The 15,583-nt window shown below is 43.2% G+C and overlaps 1 protein-coding gene across 1 annotated transcript in view; it reads right to left on the bottom strand.

The window, feature by feature from the left end:
• Window positions 1-4,093: 4,093 nt before the first annotated feature.
• ACTR5 (actin related protein 5) overlaps window positions 4,094-15,583 on the bottom strand; it is a 144,828-nt gene continuing 133,338 nt past the window's right edge. Inside the window, exon 9 of the mRNA XM_085619239.1 lies at window positions 4,094-4,997. Coding sequence (XP_085475365.1) covers window positions 4,725-4,997 — 273 coding nt within the window. The 3' untranslated portion in view covers window positions 4,094-4,724. The remainder of the gene's footprint in view (window positions 4,998-15,583) is intronic.

Genomic DNA, 15,583 nt, shown 5'->3' with positions numbered 1-15,583 from the left:
AACTTTTCATTGCCTATAACCTTCTCTTTCATTCAATATTCATTTCGCTCGGCAAATTCTACCCTTTCAATATGGCCACTACTGCCAAGTAACCGGGCACCTTCAGATCACGTGATTTGTCACATGACCCTCCCTGCACTTCCTTATATACCTTCCTCCCGGCTCGCCCATTCCCAGAGCACACCAGAATACCGAAGGATACACAGCTAAGCACCGTCACCGGCAAGACCCTACTTGCATAGATATCATTCCTCACTCCCTTGATACGCTGTTATCCCCCCGCACGGGTCATTGTACCGGCTCACGAGTACTCGCATCACAGTTGCATGACTCACAGCACCTTTCATATATTTCCAAATTGGATTGGTTGCCGCTATTCGTATAATTAGGTAAGCCCTTCAGCAGCTGTGTTTTTATCCTTCACGTGCCTATCCCCGCAGCACTCTCACTGTCTGTGAGCCTTCTCTCTTCTTACTAGGTTACCTAGCCTCTCCATACCAGTACCCTCAATTGGGAATTGCCCCAATACCACCCTACCTCCTTTGCTATGGTAAGAGTTAACGCATGCCCGTATTGGTTGAAGACCATACAATTGGTGGCTATTCCTGAAATCCGTTTCTTTTTACCAGCTCCAAGATGCTCAAGTGATCTAACGTACCTCCGTGAAACCGCAGTAATCCCTTCCTGGCATTTTCGCAATTGCCTCCTTGCTTGCCCCTTGCTATTATGCTTGGTAAGCTACGCTAGAAACAACTACGCCCGTTCATAACTCACGCCATTATAGCACTTGTATGCAAGGCTGCCATTTCACCCATAGCACCCACGCCGTAACACTTTAAGGTCTTGATCCATTGCTGCACCTTGAGATTGTTGTTTCTTACCAATTTTCACCCAGCATGTGTACTGTATCAACACCTAGTACATGACGTCCGGATGGAAAAGTTGTACCACCTTCGTCTCTCTCACTAGCACTATGCTACAGACCCTTTTTCTACAGTGTTTTTGATCTACTTATTTTTCTTTTGTTCCCTCTACCTTTCACTATTGTCTTTCAGGCTAAAATTCCCTCAGGCATGTAACTTTTACGTCCTGATTATCCCAATATTGTTTCCTTGGGATCGAAACGTCGACCTTATATGCACCGTAAACGCAATTGAATTAATTACTGATGTATAACGGTGTCTCTACATATTGTTTGCTTGTTGCATTTCTTTATGCAAGTTACCAGCATTTTTTCTTCTGCCTGAGACTTTTTCTGAATTTGCTAATTTCTGTTCATTTGTGTCTTTGTTACATATGTTGCGTTGGATGCAGGATTGTGTTCCACTTTATTCTTGGGTTTTATGTGATTTGAAACATTATTACACTTTCTGTCCGGCTGGCCACTTTAATATAGCACTGATTTCAGGCCTATATTCATTGTTTTGTGTGTGAATCTCCCCTATCAGGGACTATCTTGTAATTGTAACATTGGAGGAGCTCACAGCAGACACCGGTCTACCCCCATTTCCTTCTGCATAACTCCATCATTCGGTCACTGACAGCACACTGGGCAACATGCAACAGGAGCCAGATAGGCACGTAACGATACAATACATCTACGTGCTGGGAGATGGCCGTCATCTTGTCCGCTGGCTTGCAAGCTACCTGCGTTTGCACACTGCTACCTCCCTTGTCGCATTGAGACACCGACCTGGATTGACCACACACCGATAGGAAGCGGCAGTGCATTGTAGAGTACCTTACGCTAATGCCTCGAAATTACATTTTTTACCTTCTACAATATATGTTACGTTACACAGGGTATGCCTCATCCTTAAAAAAAAATCAACAGATAATTGCAGCACACTGACGCAGCCTGTCCACGCTGCCACACAATAGACGCAGATTTACTCCACATGCTCTAGGAGTGCCCGTCGTTCTCCCAGTACTGGCACAAGATTGCAGCCATCTGGCCAGATGCATGGGATGTACAACACTGCATAACTGGAGAACTTGCGTATTGGGCCAGTTGCACCAGACAAAGAGAAACAGGGCCACAGCTTGGTTCATACATCTAGCAACATAACTCGCTATGCATCAGATTATACGCAAACTAAAATCTCCCAACCGTACCACCCTATCCGCCTGGGAACTCTCCTTGAATGCGCGGGTGCAGGCCGAAAGCAGGGCAATACAGAGAAGATGCTCTGGGGCTGCACAAATATCCCATAGCTGCTGCATTAAGACACCCTTCTGACAGAGCTCAAGGCAGTCATGTGCGATGGAGATCATCCCCCTACATCAGAATCTGAGGTACCCACTAGCCGTCTCACATAGAAGTCTGGAACCCAGGGCATGGTAGGCATCACCATGTCATGCTCACACATGTTGTTGCATTGATGAGTACTGCAAAACTATCTTGTAACATTTGTCCACGGTTCCGTATTTTGTGTGTTTACACTAGATATCCAATAATACTTAAGTATTAATCTACAGCTCCTGCGAAATAATAGAGAATTAAACTGATGTTGGTCCGTGCTTGTATTGTATTGTATTGTATGGCGTATTTATATAGCGCAAAAAAAACTGTCACCCAAAGGGTATCCTGGCGCTTTGACTTTTTACCAACAACACGCGATGTTACAATATCCAGACAAATTAACCTGACCTAGGAAAAAGATGAGTTTTTAATCCTTTCCTAAAGGAGGAAAAATCCCCATACTTCTCAGCGACAGAGGTAGGGAGTTCCAACATTTAGGTGCCACAAATCTAAAGGACCGTCCGCCCATCCGGGCCCTCAAAACCTTCGGAACCACCAGTAGATAGGCTGACGATGATCGGAGAGAACGTGCGGGTACATACCACGCGAACATTTCCTGCAGCGGGACAGGGCCTTGCCCATGAATCGCCTTAAACACCAAACACAGTGCTTTAAAAATAATCCGCTGCAAGGTGGGCAACCAATGAAGGTCCGCCAGCGCCGTAGTGGAAGAATCAGAACGCCGCCGAGAAAGGGCCAACTTAGCAGCCATATTCTGCACTCGTTGCAGTTTACCCACCAAATTGGCGGGTGCTCCTAACAGCAATGCGTTGCAATAGTCCAACCTGCTCAATATAATGCCATGCACCACCTCTGGCCGAGCATGGACCGGTAGCAACGGAAGGATTTTCCATAGTATACGGAGCAGTGCCATACAAGTGGCCACAGTCTTGTTTACAAATACGTCTAGCTGAAGATTGGGCCCAAACATCACACCCAGGTTCCGGACGGATCCTGCTGCCGAAGGAGCATCCTGGGAGGGGGTGGGCCAGAAATCAAATGGCAGCGGACGGGGGACACGATCCATCGAGCAATGCAGTACCTCTGTTTTGGAGCTATTGAATTGCAGGGAGTTTTGCCTCAACCAATCTGCATTTGCTGCCATGCAACGATGGAAGGTCTCCAGAGGCACCGCGTCCTTACCCTCGATAGAAAAAATAAGCTGCGTGTCATCAGCGTAGTTGGTGACCGCAATGCCAAATGATTTAATCAGGCTCACCAAGGGCCGAAGATAAAGATTAAACAGAATGGGGCTGATGGCAGACCCTTGAGGAACACCCTGCCCAACCACCTTGATGTCAGACTGAAACGGTGGCAAGGCTACCACCTGACGTATGCCCCTCAGATAAGAGACCAGCCACTCACGGGCCAAACCCGTCACTCCGATTTCCTCTAGTCTACTGACCAGGATGGCGTGGTTGACCATATCGAACACGGCCGACATGTCGAGCAGCACTAAAAAGGCTGCCCGTCCAATGTCGACTCGCGAACGAAGATCGCCCAGGACGGTCACCAAGGCGGACTCAGTACCGTGAGCTGGTCTGAAGCCAAACTGGGTCACGTCCTTGTCGCAATATACTTGATGTTATCAATATATTCCGCCTCTGAGTTTATGCATAATACTGTACAATGTGCTGTAGGCACAAAAATGTGCAATAAAATGAAAAAAAAAAAAGTCTGAGGAACCCACAAGAGTCTATATGAGACTCGTGTATAAAACAAATACATTGGCATAATGTATAGATCTAACGGGTTAATCAGCTTGGCTAGTGTTTCAAAAGCCTCTCAGAGTTTTTGTACACAGTTTACCATCCATGAGATGTTTGTTTAATCTCAAGCAAAATAATTTCCTGCTTTGTGATTACAATATTCAAATTTTAGAGGAAGAGCTAGATTTTTATAGTGGCTTATTCCAACTCCAAACAGCTCCACTGCTGTTAAAGAGTATGTGTATTTAAGAAATCGATGACTAACTGCCATCCATGAGGTGGACATTTTCATCATACAGAGACCAACTTGGAAAATATCCTACAACCAGCATGACTAGGCTTTACATATGTTTACCAAATACAGTTATAATTGGATTGCAATTGACAATCTGAATGTGTTTTTATACAGCTACTCTCCGGCCACAATCCTTGTTTCTCACAGGATACTTCCAGTTTTAACAATTCAACTTAACATATTTACAATTTCCAGTAAGAGAATTTAGGGACCTCTCAAACTGCAGGACCATAGGTGGTCTATAACAGTTGTGTGTAGAAGGAATCCTTGGCCGGAGCATAGTGCATTCTGCTTCCCTTTCAAACCACAAAAGGCAGTGCAATTAGTGTGTGCTGTGCACTCTCCTGCATTCCGTACATTGGCTTGGATGTGCTGCTCGTAGAAGTCATTACTTCTTTTATTGATGTCTGAAGGTTTGCTACGTTTGCTCTGGGATGCTGCTGGCAGACGTTACAACTGCTTTAGTGACAGCAGTAGGTTCCCCTGTTGCTACAGCTGCTGGCCGCGGTACTGGTTTTGAGATGGTGATTGGGACATAGACATTGGAAGCACTGTGTTCTTTAAGGTACTGGCCTCCTTTTTCTTCGTAGTCCTGTCGTGTTATCCAGCCCTCCTCATTCTCCATGTGTTCTAGTGCCCAGTCTCTGGCCTCATACCAAGTATCTAGGATGGGATTGGATGCCATGTTAACCTGCAATACAAAAATAGATTGAGGTAAGTTTTAACTTTATATTTAGAAAGAACATTCAAAGTACGCCGAAAGTGATGACGGTGCCTTATAAAATAATCTACAGATAAGCACCGATGCAGAATAGGGGGCGGTGTTGTTCTCAAGAATATGAGGAAATGTGTCCCTGAATAGACAGGATTGGCAATAAATTAAGTAGCAATCAATTAAATAAGCCTACTTGAGTCTGATACTATGTAAGAAACCATAAAGGTTTAATAAAGTTTAAGATCATTACAGGTGGAAGAAATATAGTTAATCAGTTAAATAATCTCATATACAGTGAATTAGCAGGTAGCTCAGTTAAATTTAAACATTAATAGCCAAATGCAGCAAGAGGTCTGACAAAAGGTTTTGTCTCAAGAGAAATGTCCAAATTATTCTAAGTCCTAAGCACAAGAAAGACTGGCTTGGGTTTGCTCTCTAAGAATCAGGCCACCTACTCTCGCTCACATCCAAAATGAGCCCTCAATTGTAGTAAAATACACAGTAAAATTCATACCATCCACATGAGGTGAGCAAAAAGACACAAAAGCTCAGCAAATCACAATACAAAAATGCAACAATACTTAAAAATCCTCTAAATTAATAATATTTAGTCCCCATTTGCAATGTAATCAGATGTAACAGTACTACAAATCTTGTTACCTGTGAAACAATGACAGATTTATTAAATGAATAGGCTCACTGTTCCTCAGGCAGGAAGAACATGTAGAACCTTGAATAGCAACTTTTTGAGAAGACAACCCCACCACCAAGTGGTCCTAAGTATTTACAGAAACCATTGGTTGGTAAATCTCAGTTTCCGCTGTGACCTATTAAGAGTAAATTTGCCTGCAGAGAAATCAGAAGTATTGATATATTGCCCACAAAACGATAACAAGAGACAGAATCAAGATATATTCTCTGAGAGTCGGTGAATGCAACCAACATTCACATACAGTTCATATAAAATCAAAACAGAATAGATAAAAAAGATACCACAATAACAGAATACGATCTGTCAGCTGCATGGTACACAGGAATCAATTTTACATCATATAGAAAAAAATGTGTCCCTAAGTATTATGTAGTTTCATAAGACATCACTTCCCTTGGACTTTGAAAGCTGTTTGTTCCAAAAAAAAAATTAATTACTGATCAAGATAAGGGCAGGGATTGGCTTTTTTCCCTCTTGCGCAATGCAGAGACTGCAACAATAATAGAACTGAGTAAGATAGGCACATTAACCGGAGATGCTTATAAGTTGGTGCCAAGTATAAACTTCAAGGAATTAAAGAACACATCCGTCCTCAATGTCTTCCCTACCCAGCTCATAACATCCCCCCCCAAATAAAACTCTGTGGAGGAGGGAGCATGTCACAAACATGTGCACAATATCTCCTGCCGAGAAGCCAAAACATGGGCAGTGTATAATACCTTGATTTCCTTTAGCCCATTTGGTAAGCTGCTCTGTAATAGAATATAGGGCATGCAAGTAGTTTTAAATGGTTGCAGCTGTAACCTGGCTGAGAGAATGAGTACAGAAGAGATAGTAAATTCCAGCACGATCATTTGGGCATCCACCGTCTGGCCTTACTGCCTGGACCATTTGTCAGCCAGTTTCACCAGCTCATTCTGCCTAAAAGCAGTAAAACAACCGTAAAGCTTGTTTGACGTAAATCAGGGGCCTCCTTTTGAAAAAAATATCCAGTAGATCATTATTCTCTGAAACAGAGGGTGGATTGTGAGCTAGGTAATCACCTACCAGTAGATATTTTTAAAAAGTGTTATACAGGAGTGCTAATTCCCCTTGTAGATCTGAGAAAGAGGAAATAGTGCCAAATCAGAAAAAATAGCTGAATTTTTGTACCCTCTATTATGCCAAATGTAATATGTAGGATTTTGAAAAACAGAGGGAAACATGTACTTGCATATACAAATGGATAGGCATAATAATGCATTTTCTACACCAATCAAGCCAGATAGACAATGCATCCCAAATAATCTTAAATCACACAAACTACAAACATCTCTGCCCAAAGCAATTTGGTACATTTGAAGCATTAATTTACCAAAATTCTTAGTCACAAGACAACAAATATGTTCCCCAAATGCTGCCCAAAAATATTGTTTGAAATCTGGTAATGCGCATCCTCCCCCTTCTTGGGGCAACTTTAAAAAGCCTCCTGCACGTCTTGCCCGCTGGCAACCCCAAAGAAAGCTAAAAGCCAAATCAAGGTGTTTGAAAAACAGAACTGGGAACTAGAAGTGGAACGGCAGGAGATCGATACAAAAATTTAGGGTGCACATTCATTTGAATTATATTGCATCTCCCAATTAATCAGATAGGCAAACGGTGCCAAAGACGCATAAGTGAGATACATTTGGAAAGAAGAGACTCAATTGAGTTTGAAGATTTCATACATACTACTTGATATAACAATATCAAGATAGGCTGTGGGTAGTTTCCCTGGAATCTGATAATGTAGTTGGTTGATTTAATATGACTTGCGTTATATTTGTGTTTCGCTTACAGCCAAGATACCCTTCTAAAGTCTAGTGCTTTGTGCCTCATATATATATATATATATATATATATATATATATATATATATATATCAGAAATTGAATTTACCGATATATTGCAATATCATCCTCTTATATCCGTAAAATGAACTATAGTGCCATTCACTGCTATAGGCGTTGGAGAGTGATTATTATAAAACAGACTTAAAAATAGTTCTAGATATAGAATGAATAGCAGCAGCAACAATGGACACCCCTGACAAGTGCCCCACTCAATCACTAAGGCTTCAGAAGCTTCTCTGCCAATAACAACCCAGGCATATGGATTTTGTTAGAGACAATTGACACAATTCATGTATTTAGCACCAAATTCAATTTTTTCCATTGTAACCCAACGACAGGGCCAGAAGACGCTGTTGTAGCCCTGCTCTGTATCGAGGGGGATCATACACACATATATCCGAAGATTATTTGCAATGTCGAAGAGTGCAATGGCTGTCTTAGTATGAATGGTAGAATCTCGGCCATGGATGAAGCCATGTTGGAAAGAACTGGCAATTGTATCAATAACTGCGCTTAGTAGCCAGAATTCTAGTATAGAGTTTCGTATCTCTGCTGATAAGGGAAGATGGCTGGCATGATCCTCTCTCCATGAAGGGCTTACCCTTCTTTAAATAGATTGCAATATTAACAGTCCCAAGAAGCAGGAATAGCCTGGTTTTGCTTAATGCTCTTAATAATCTGGAGGAAAACAGCGGCGAGTATGCCCATAAACATTTTATAGAGTTCTACAGGAATACCATTCTGGCCCGCAGTTTTACCTGAACAGAAATTAAGAATATCAGCAGAGACTTCAACTATAGTTTTATCAGCCTCGAGCATTTTACTTTGGTGTTCGCTCAAAGCTTGAATTTTTCTAGTTTCTAAATAATGGGGAATTGCATGTGAAAGTAGATTGTTTTCAGATATATAAAGAGATTGACAGAATATACCAAATTGTTTCAAAATCTCTTGGGGTGGTAGAAAATTTACCCTTCATCATCTTTCATATATTTTATACTGGATCTGCTCTGCTTGTCTTTGATTTTATAGGCCAAGATTTCCCCAACATACTCTTCATTCTCATAATCGTACCCCTTCTGCGCTATGTAAAAAGCATCCCTTTTTTCTCTCAGAGCCCGACGAAGTTTCTGCTACGACTCTCGACCATACGCAAAAAATAATCTCTTTTTGATCATCCTTTACTAAGATTGTGTTAGTGTGAGCATTGTCTAATTTAGATAACTCAGAATGTAGCTGGGTTAGGGAGGGACATGCACCCACCCACAAAAGAGTCTTTATTATACCCAAACTGCACTTCTATAGTTATTTCAGAAGAAAGCACCCAGAACAGTAGTAAATATACTTCTGCTCTGAGCAGTAGTAAGCCCAGCACCACACATGGCCAAAGACTTGCACGGCAACAACCTGATATAGCAATTATTGGAGATAAGGGCTTTAAACAGAAACCCATTGAGACAGGACCTAATGTTAAATTAAATTATTTTAAAAGTCAAATTCAAACGTATACATGTATATATATATTCACTGAAAAACACATAGGTTTCAGGCACGTTATAGTTAGGAATTAGCATTTAAAAAACCTTAGAAATTCACTGAAGAAACCATAGATTTCAGGGGCATTATAGTTAGCTGGACTTTTCACTCTTACAAAACCATTGAAATTCCCCCGTTATAGTTAGTTCAGCTAACTATAACTCGCGCGCCCGCAATGCACTGCTGATGACGTCACATATTACATCACTCATGACATGGTCAGTGACATCACTGATGACATCTCAAATGACATCACTGATAACATCACTGATGACTTCATCCAGTGAATGTGTGTTTTTCTGAAAAATACATATGTTTTATGTATGTATATCTCAAGGTCGATGGAAGAATAAATGGGTATATAAGTGTCTAAATGGATGATTTGTTTTTGGAAAATTGATAGTATAACTGACTGATAAAGTGTATCTTAGTGAATACATGGCTTAGTGAGTAATGTTTAAATATGTAAATATCTGTATCAGTCTCTCACTTTGTGTATAAGTGGCTGCATGGGTTGGTGAGTAGCTACATGAGTGTCTATATAGGTTATTAGTTGGTTTTTTGAGTATCAGTATGAGTGTCTGAGTGTTTGTATGGTTTGGTGGGGGTATTACGTAGTGCATAGGTGCATGAATGAGCGACTCACTGTTTGTATGTGTTGAAGACAGCATGTGTGCAGGACTGTATGGGTGGATGAGTGTGTGCATGGGTGTGTTAGTGAGTGAATGACTGTCTCAATAGTGTCTTTATGAGTAACTACATATGTTTTAAACTAGTATATGTGACTATTGGTGTATATAAGTGAGTATATGTGAGTGAGAGATTGGAAGAGTTCCTGTATGAATAAGTATGTGTTTCTATAAGTGATTGTTTAAAAGACTAAGTATGTGTACATTTCTGTAGAAGTAAGTGTGGTGGTTTGTGTATAACTGTATATGCAAGTAAATGGATGTTTGATTCTTTATTAGCATGAGTGACTGTGTGTGAGTAATTTTATGGATGAGTGGCGTTGTGTAACAGATGTATAGGTGTATGAGTACATATGATGAGTGAGTACATGTATAAGTGACTGTATAGGACTGTTGGTGAATGAGTGGATGTGGATCTTAGAATTACTGAATAGGTTGTTGTAACTGGTATTGGTATTTCCATTGTTTTGAAAATTTTAGTTTCTATTTTTAGTTAGCGGAACTAACTATATCGAGGGAATTTCAATGGTTTTGTACGAGTGAAAAGTCCAGCTAACTATAACGACCCTGAAACCTATGGTTTCTTCAGTGAATTTCTAAGGTTTTTTAAATGCTAATTCCTAACTATAACGTGCCTGAAACCTATGGTTTTTTCAGTGAATTTCAGATGTTTTTTTAAATGCTAATTTCTAACTATGCCTACAGAGATAGGACATATGAAGAAAGAGAAAAAACGCACAGAAAGAAAAAAAAGAAATGCAGAAAGAAGCAACAGAAGTCCTCAAAGACGAAGAAAAGTGCAGGAAGAAGGATAAAGTGCAGAAAGAACAAACAGAAGAGCAGAAAGAAGCCTTGTTGCATAATCATCCTGTACCCTCAACTTTTTCAGACGGATACTGGTGGTAACTGAGTCTGACTAACCAGTCCTAGAGCCAGTGCTATGTAAAAAGACACTTAGAATACAGTGAAAACACCTACATACACTAGGGAACACTATGCGTTGCGGTCCCCCTGTGATTAGCATGACCTCCTCTGTAAGCCCCTAGTATATAATAGGGCAGGGGATTAAAACTACCTCTTAAAACGCACCACAGGGCGTGTTTGCACACGTCACCTCAGGCCCCGTCCCCTCCCTTGCCCACTGTGTAAACACGTCCTGTGGCCGTTTTAAGTTGGGAGATTAAGTCCCCTTGAATCCTGAGGGTCCCTAGGGTCCAACCAGACCACTAGGTACCTCCAGTAAACGCCACAGAGCTGCGTTGCAGAGAGATGTAAAAAGGGGCATGGCCTAGACCACCTCTCTGCAACGCAGCGCAGTGGCGCCTACTGGAAGCACCTGGTGGGCTAGTTGGTCCCCAGGGTCCCTCAGGATTGAAGGGGAATTATTTCCCCAACTTAAAACGCGCCACAGGGCGTGTTTGCACACGTCACCTCAGGCCCCGTCCCCTCCCTTCCCCACTGTGTAAACACGCCCTGTGGCCGTTTTTTAAGTTGGGAGTTTAAGTCCTCTTGAATCCTGAGGGTCCCTAAGGGCAAAATAGCCCACTAGGTACCTCCAGTAAGCGCCACAGAGCTGCGTTGCATAGAGGTGTTAAAAGGGGCGTGGCCTCCGAACACCTGTCTGCAACGCAGCTCCCTGGCTCATACTGGAGATACCTGTTGGGCTAGTTGGCCCTCAAGGACCCTCAGTATTGAAGGGGAATTAATTCCCCAACTTACAACTGGCCAGGGGGCAAGCTTGTAGAGTGCTGCAAGGAGGGGGCGTGGCCTCCGGCGCGATGCCGGTCTTTTATTTATTTTATTTTTTTAAGAAGGAGGGCTGGGTGGCCCCCCTTCTTTTTCTAATTTATTGGCACTGGGGACCCCATCCCCCAGGGCCTGCACCCTCATTTTTTTGGGTGAAAAAAATGTATTCGGAAGGGGGCCGCGTGGACCCCTCCCAAGGGTCATGGCCTTTTTTTTTTTTTTTATTCTTTAGGAGGGGGGCTGCGTTGCCCTCCTCCTCAGGCTCCTTATAAAAAATATATATTTATAGAAACACCTAGGAAATGCTGGGCAAACCGTATGTACCCATCACCATGACGATTTGCGTGATATTCAATAAAAGGCGACTATGCATACAATGAATCCACGTGGAATGTATTTGCACCGCTAGTGAAGCTCTGACGTGTCTGACGCCCTACCGTGCCTAATCCCGGCGCCCCCGCTGGTGGGTGCTCTCCAAGTAGACACCCTTGTCGTTTATTTATACAAACATGGGTAGCTATTGACGGGCACATTTAATACACATGCACACCAAGCTATTCAAAGGAGATTCGACAAAAATTCGACCAAACTATGCAAGAAACCCCCCTCATGGTTAATAAAATACACATCCACCGCCGGATGAGTAATACTTTTTATTTTACTCTCTGGAAAGGAGACAAACATCACTTGAGAGTCACAGCGTGCTCCTGGCTGAGCCCAATGCTGTGTTACACCCATCAGTGCCCGCCGAGAGCCACACACCTATGTGTTGTATTCCAGCAGCTAGTGCGTATGCTATGACACTCTCTAGACCATGTGCACTGTAACACCATCCCGTGAATATCTCATGCCACACTTGCCTTCGTACGGGTTATATTGCCCCATCTAACGTGCCTTCCTCGATGCCTATGTTATAACGCACAGCGCTATGCCATACATATTACAATCTGGGATCCATATCTTTGTTACAGTGCATATGCAAAGTTACACTCCCCAGCACATATTTTATATTACAACTTTAGAGACTAGTTAGGTTACACAACACTGCCCTGTGCATATTACACTCCAAGGCGCATATCTCATAGCACGCGCTAGTGCCTGTGCTATCTCGCGCTCTCCAATGAATCTGTCATTGCGCACAATGTATTGCATATTATATTTCACGCCCCGGTTCATCTTATAGCACACTTTTTGGTGCATAGTTTATACCATATACTAGATCTAGTTTTCATTTTCAATCGTGCTCTCAGGACTATGTTCTATATAACACTGTGTCCACCTACCCTTTTCACGGGCATTACATTTTGCGATGGGGGGTGGAGGGTCAGGGGGTGTTTCTGCGAAGTGAGCCCGGAGTCACAGTCACAAACGTCCTCTTCTTTCTGAATAAAAGAGAGATTATGCTGCATACTTGTTCATATTTTAAGTAGTTCGCGCAGACACACATTTTAAAAACAATAAAGTACCTAACACCCATCTTATCTGAACAGTTAGCTTGCTGCCCCATCCACCTCCTCCCTATCCTCTGTTGTCTGAATCCATGGACTAGCCTCCTCCCTCCTGCCATGCATGGTCTGATGTGCTGCCACTGCCCTCCATTTAGCATGATGTACCAGTCCACTCCTCCTGCCCTCCATTGCGCAATTATATGGCCCATCATTGACCTCCTGTTTAGCCTCTGTGTTTAGCTTGCTGCCCCTATTCTCCTTCCCCCTGCCCTCCGATGTCTTTGTGCATGCCCCTGCTTCATCCTTTTTGCCCACCATGTTCCATGGACCTGCCACTCCTATCTACTCTGAGTGTTCTGGTGAGCTGCCACTCCCCTCCCACCTGCCTAGCATTGTCAGATGACTGTAACCTGTCCCTGCCACTTCCACCCTGCCTGTCCACATGCCATGCCCCTATCCCCTTCCTCCTGTCCTCCATGGTCCATTTTACTGCCACACCCTTCTGCCCTCCCTGGTCTGTTGTGCTGCAACTGCTCCTCATGCCTGCCCCACGTGGTCTGTTGTGAGGCCCCTTCCCCTGAACTCTCTTGTCTGTGCCCAGGTACTGACCCTCCATTCTATCCTCCATGGTCCTTTGTGCATGCCCCTGCACCCTCCTCCTTGTCCATCATAGCCATTGTACTGCCACTAACCCTCCCGCTTGCCATGCATGGTCTTCTGTGCTGCCATGGCCTCTCTCACCTTCCCTGTGTGGTCAGCTAGCTGCCCCTGACCCCCTCCCACCTTCCCTCCATGGTCTGAGTTTATGCCATCATAGTCTCACTGTTTCTCTCCATGGTGTGTCTTGTTTCTAGTGCCCATCCTGCCTGACCTCCATGGTCATCTTGCTGCTCCTGTCCTGCCCCCTTGTTCCCAGCCCTCTGTTTCCATGTGCAGACCCCTATTCCCTACCTCCTGGCTTGTCTTTTCCATTGTAATGCCCCCGATCCGACCCTCCTGCCCTTTATGGTCTGTTATGATGTAGCTTTCTCTCCTGTCTGTCCATTATGGTCAGCTAGCTACCATTGCCTCTTTCCCCTCTGTTCTCTGTTGTCCAAGTGCATGGTCCTGTCCCCTCCATATTGCTTTCTATGGATTGTTGTGCTGCATTCCCGTCCCGCATGCCCTGTGTGGTGTATTGTGCTGCTGCAAACCCTGATGCCTGCCCTGTAGGGTCAGTTTGGTGCACCTCTCCATGTCTCTCCTGTCCTCGGTTATCCGAGTCCATGTCCCTACCCCAATTCCTCCTGCCTACCATGATCCAATGTACCATACTTGGGAACATTTTGAACGTGGTAAGAGGGAGATTTTGAAAAAAAACTGGGGTATTGATTTTCCCCTTTGAGTTACATTGAAAAAGAGGAGATTGTAGACAGGAGACAGATCAAGCACATTTGAGCTTAAAAACATTGGACGTTTTCTGGCTGAAACTGGTCTTTTGGCATGTATGGTTGTACTACCACAGCCTCTTCCTTCTGCCCACAATGGTCTAGTATATTGCCACAGCCTCTCTTGCTAGTCCTGTATTGTTGGTTTGTTGCCCCTGCCCCCCTTTCCACTGCCCTCCATAGTCTATTGTGCTGCCACTGCCCTTCCTGCCTGCCCAGTGTGGTCAAATTGTTGCCTCTGCACTCTCCTACCTGCCTTCAATTTTCAGAGTCCGTGCCCCTAGCCTCTTCCTCTCAACAGTATCCCAATGAACAACTAGATTGCTAACATTCTATATTTATTACAAAAGTGTGGAACGCCTGACGTCATCTTGATGTAATCAAAACTGTAATACCTAGAGCATTTCCTTTAGAAATTACATATGTGAGAGGGTCTTATTTGCATCAAAAGTATGGTTAGTGCTCTAAAATACTAAAATGAGGACATATTTTCAGAGTTTTCAAATAGTGACAAAGAACTTTTAAATTATTTGTAATCTTTATGTTTTTTTATCCAGTTGACCACTTGATTAAATGTTGCACTTAGGGGAGAGGATGTGGTGTTACTTCTAGAGCTGCAGACTTTGCAACTGGGGAACCAGGTTGGAGGTTCTGCTTCAGCTCAACATTCTGTGATTCTGGTCAAATCACTTAATCTCCCCATGTCTACAACCAAAATGAAATTGATCTTGTGTGATGTAACCAATGCTCATGTAAAGCGCTCCAATACCAGACAAGTCTGCACTATATAAAACTGCAAATACACAGAAAATAAGTGTTTAGCACACTTCTGTCATTGGGCTACATCTGGGCTACATCTGGGTGATATTTGGGCTGCATTTGGGCTCTTTTGTCTCTGGTGGCCATCTTGGGAGATGTATTTGTTATGAAGTTTTCTAATTTCCTCATTTACTGCAGTCTCCTCAGTTGGAAATGCTTTCAGTTTTTTACTTTGATTCTATCAAGAAGGTATTCAGACATGTCACACATTTGCCATGAATTCTGAATGTTAGCACTCTGGTTGCTCATTAGATCACTGTAGTAAAGCTACTGCTCACCACGGAAGTCTGCTGCTGGTATTAAAAGTGCATGTTTCA

This window comes from Triturus cristatus, chromosome 7 (assembly GCF_964204655.1).
Source record: "Triturus cristatus chromosome 7, aTriCri1.1, whole genome shotgun sequence".
Taxonomy (NCBI): Eukaryota; Metazoa; Chordata; class Amphibia; order Caudata; family Salamandridae; genus Triturus; species Triturus cristatus.
The sequence above is the reverse complement of the archived record's forward strand: the minus strand, read 5'-3'. Positions and strand labels throughout refer to the sequence as shown.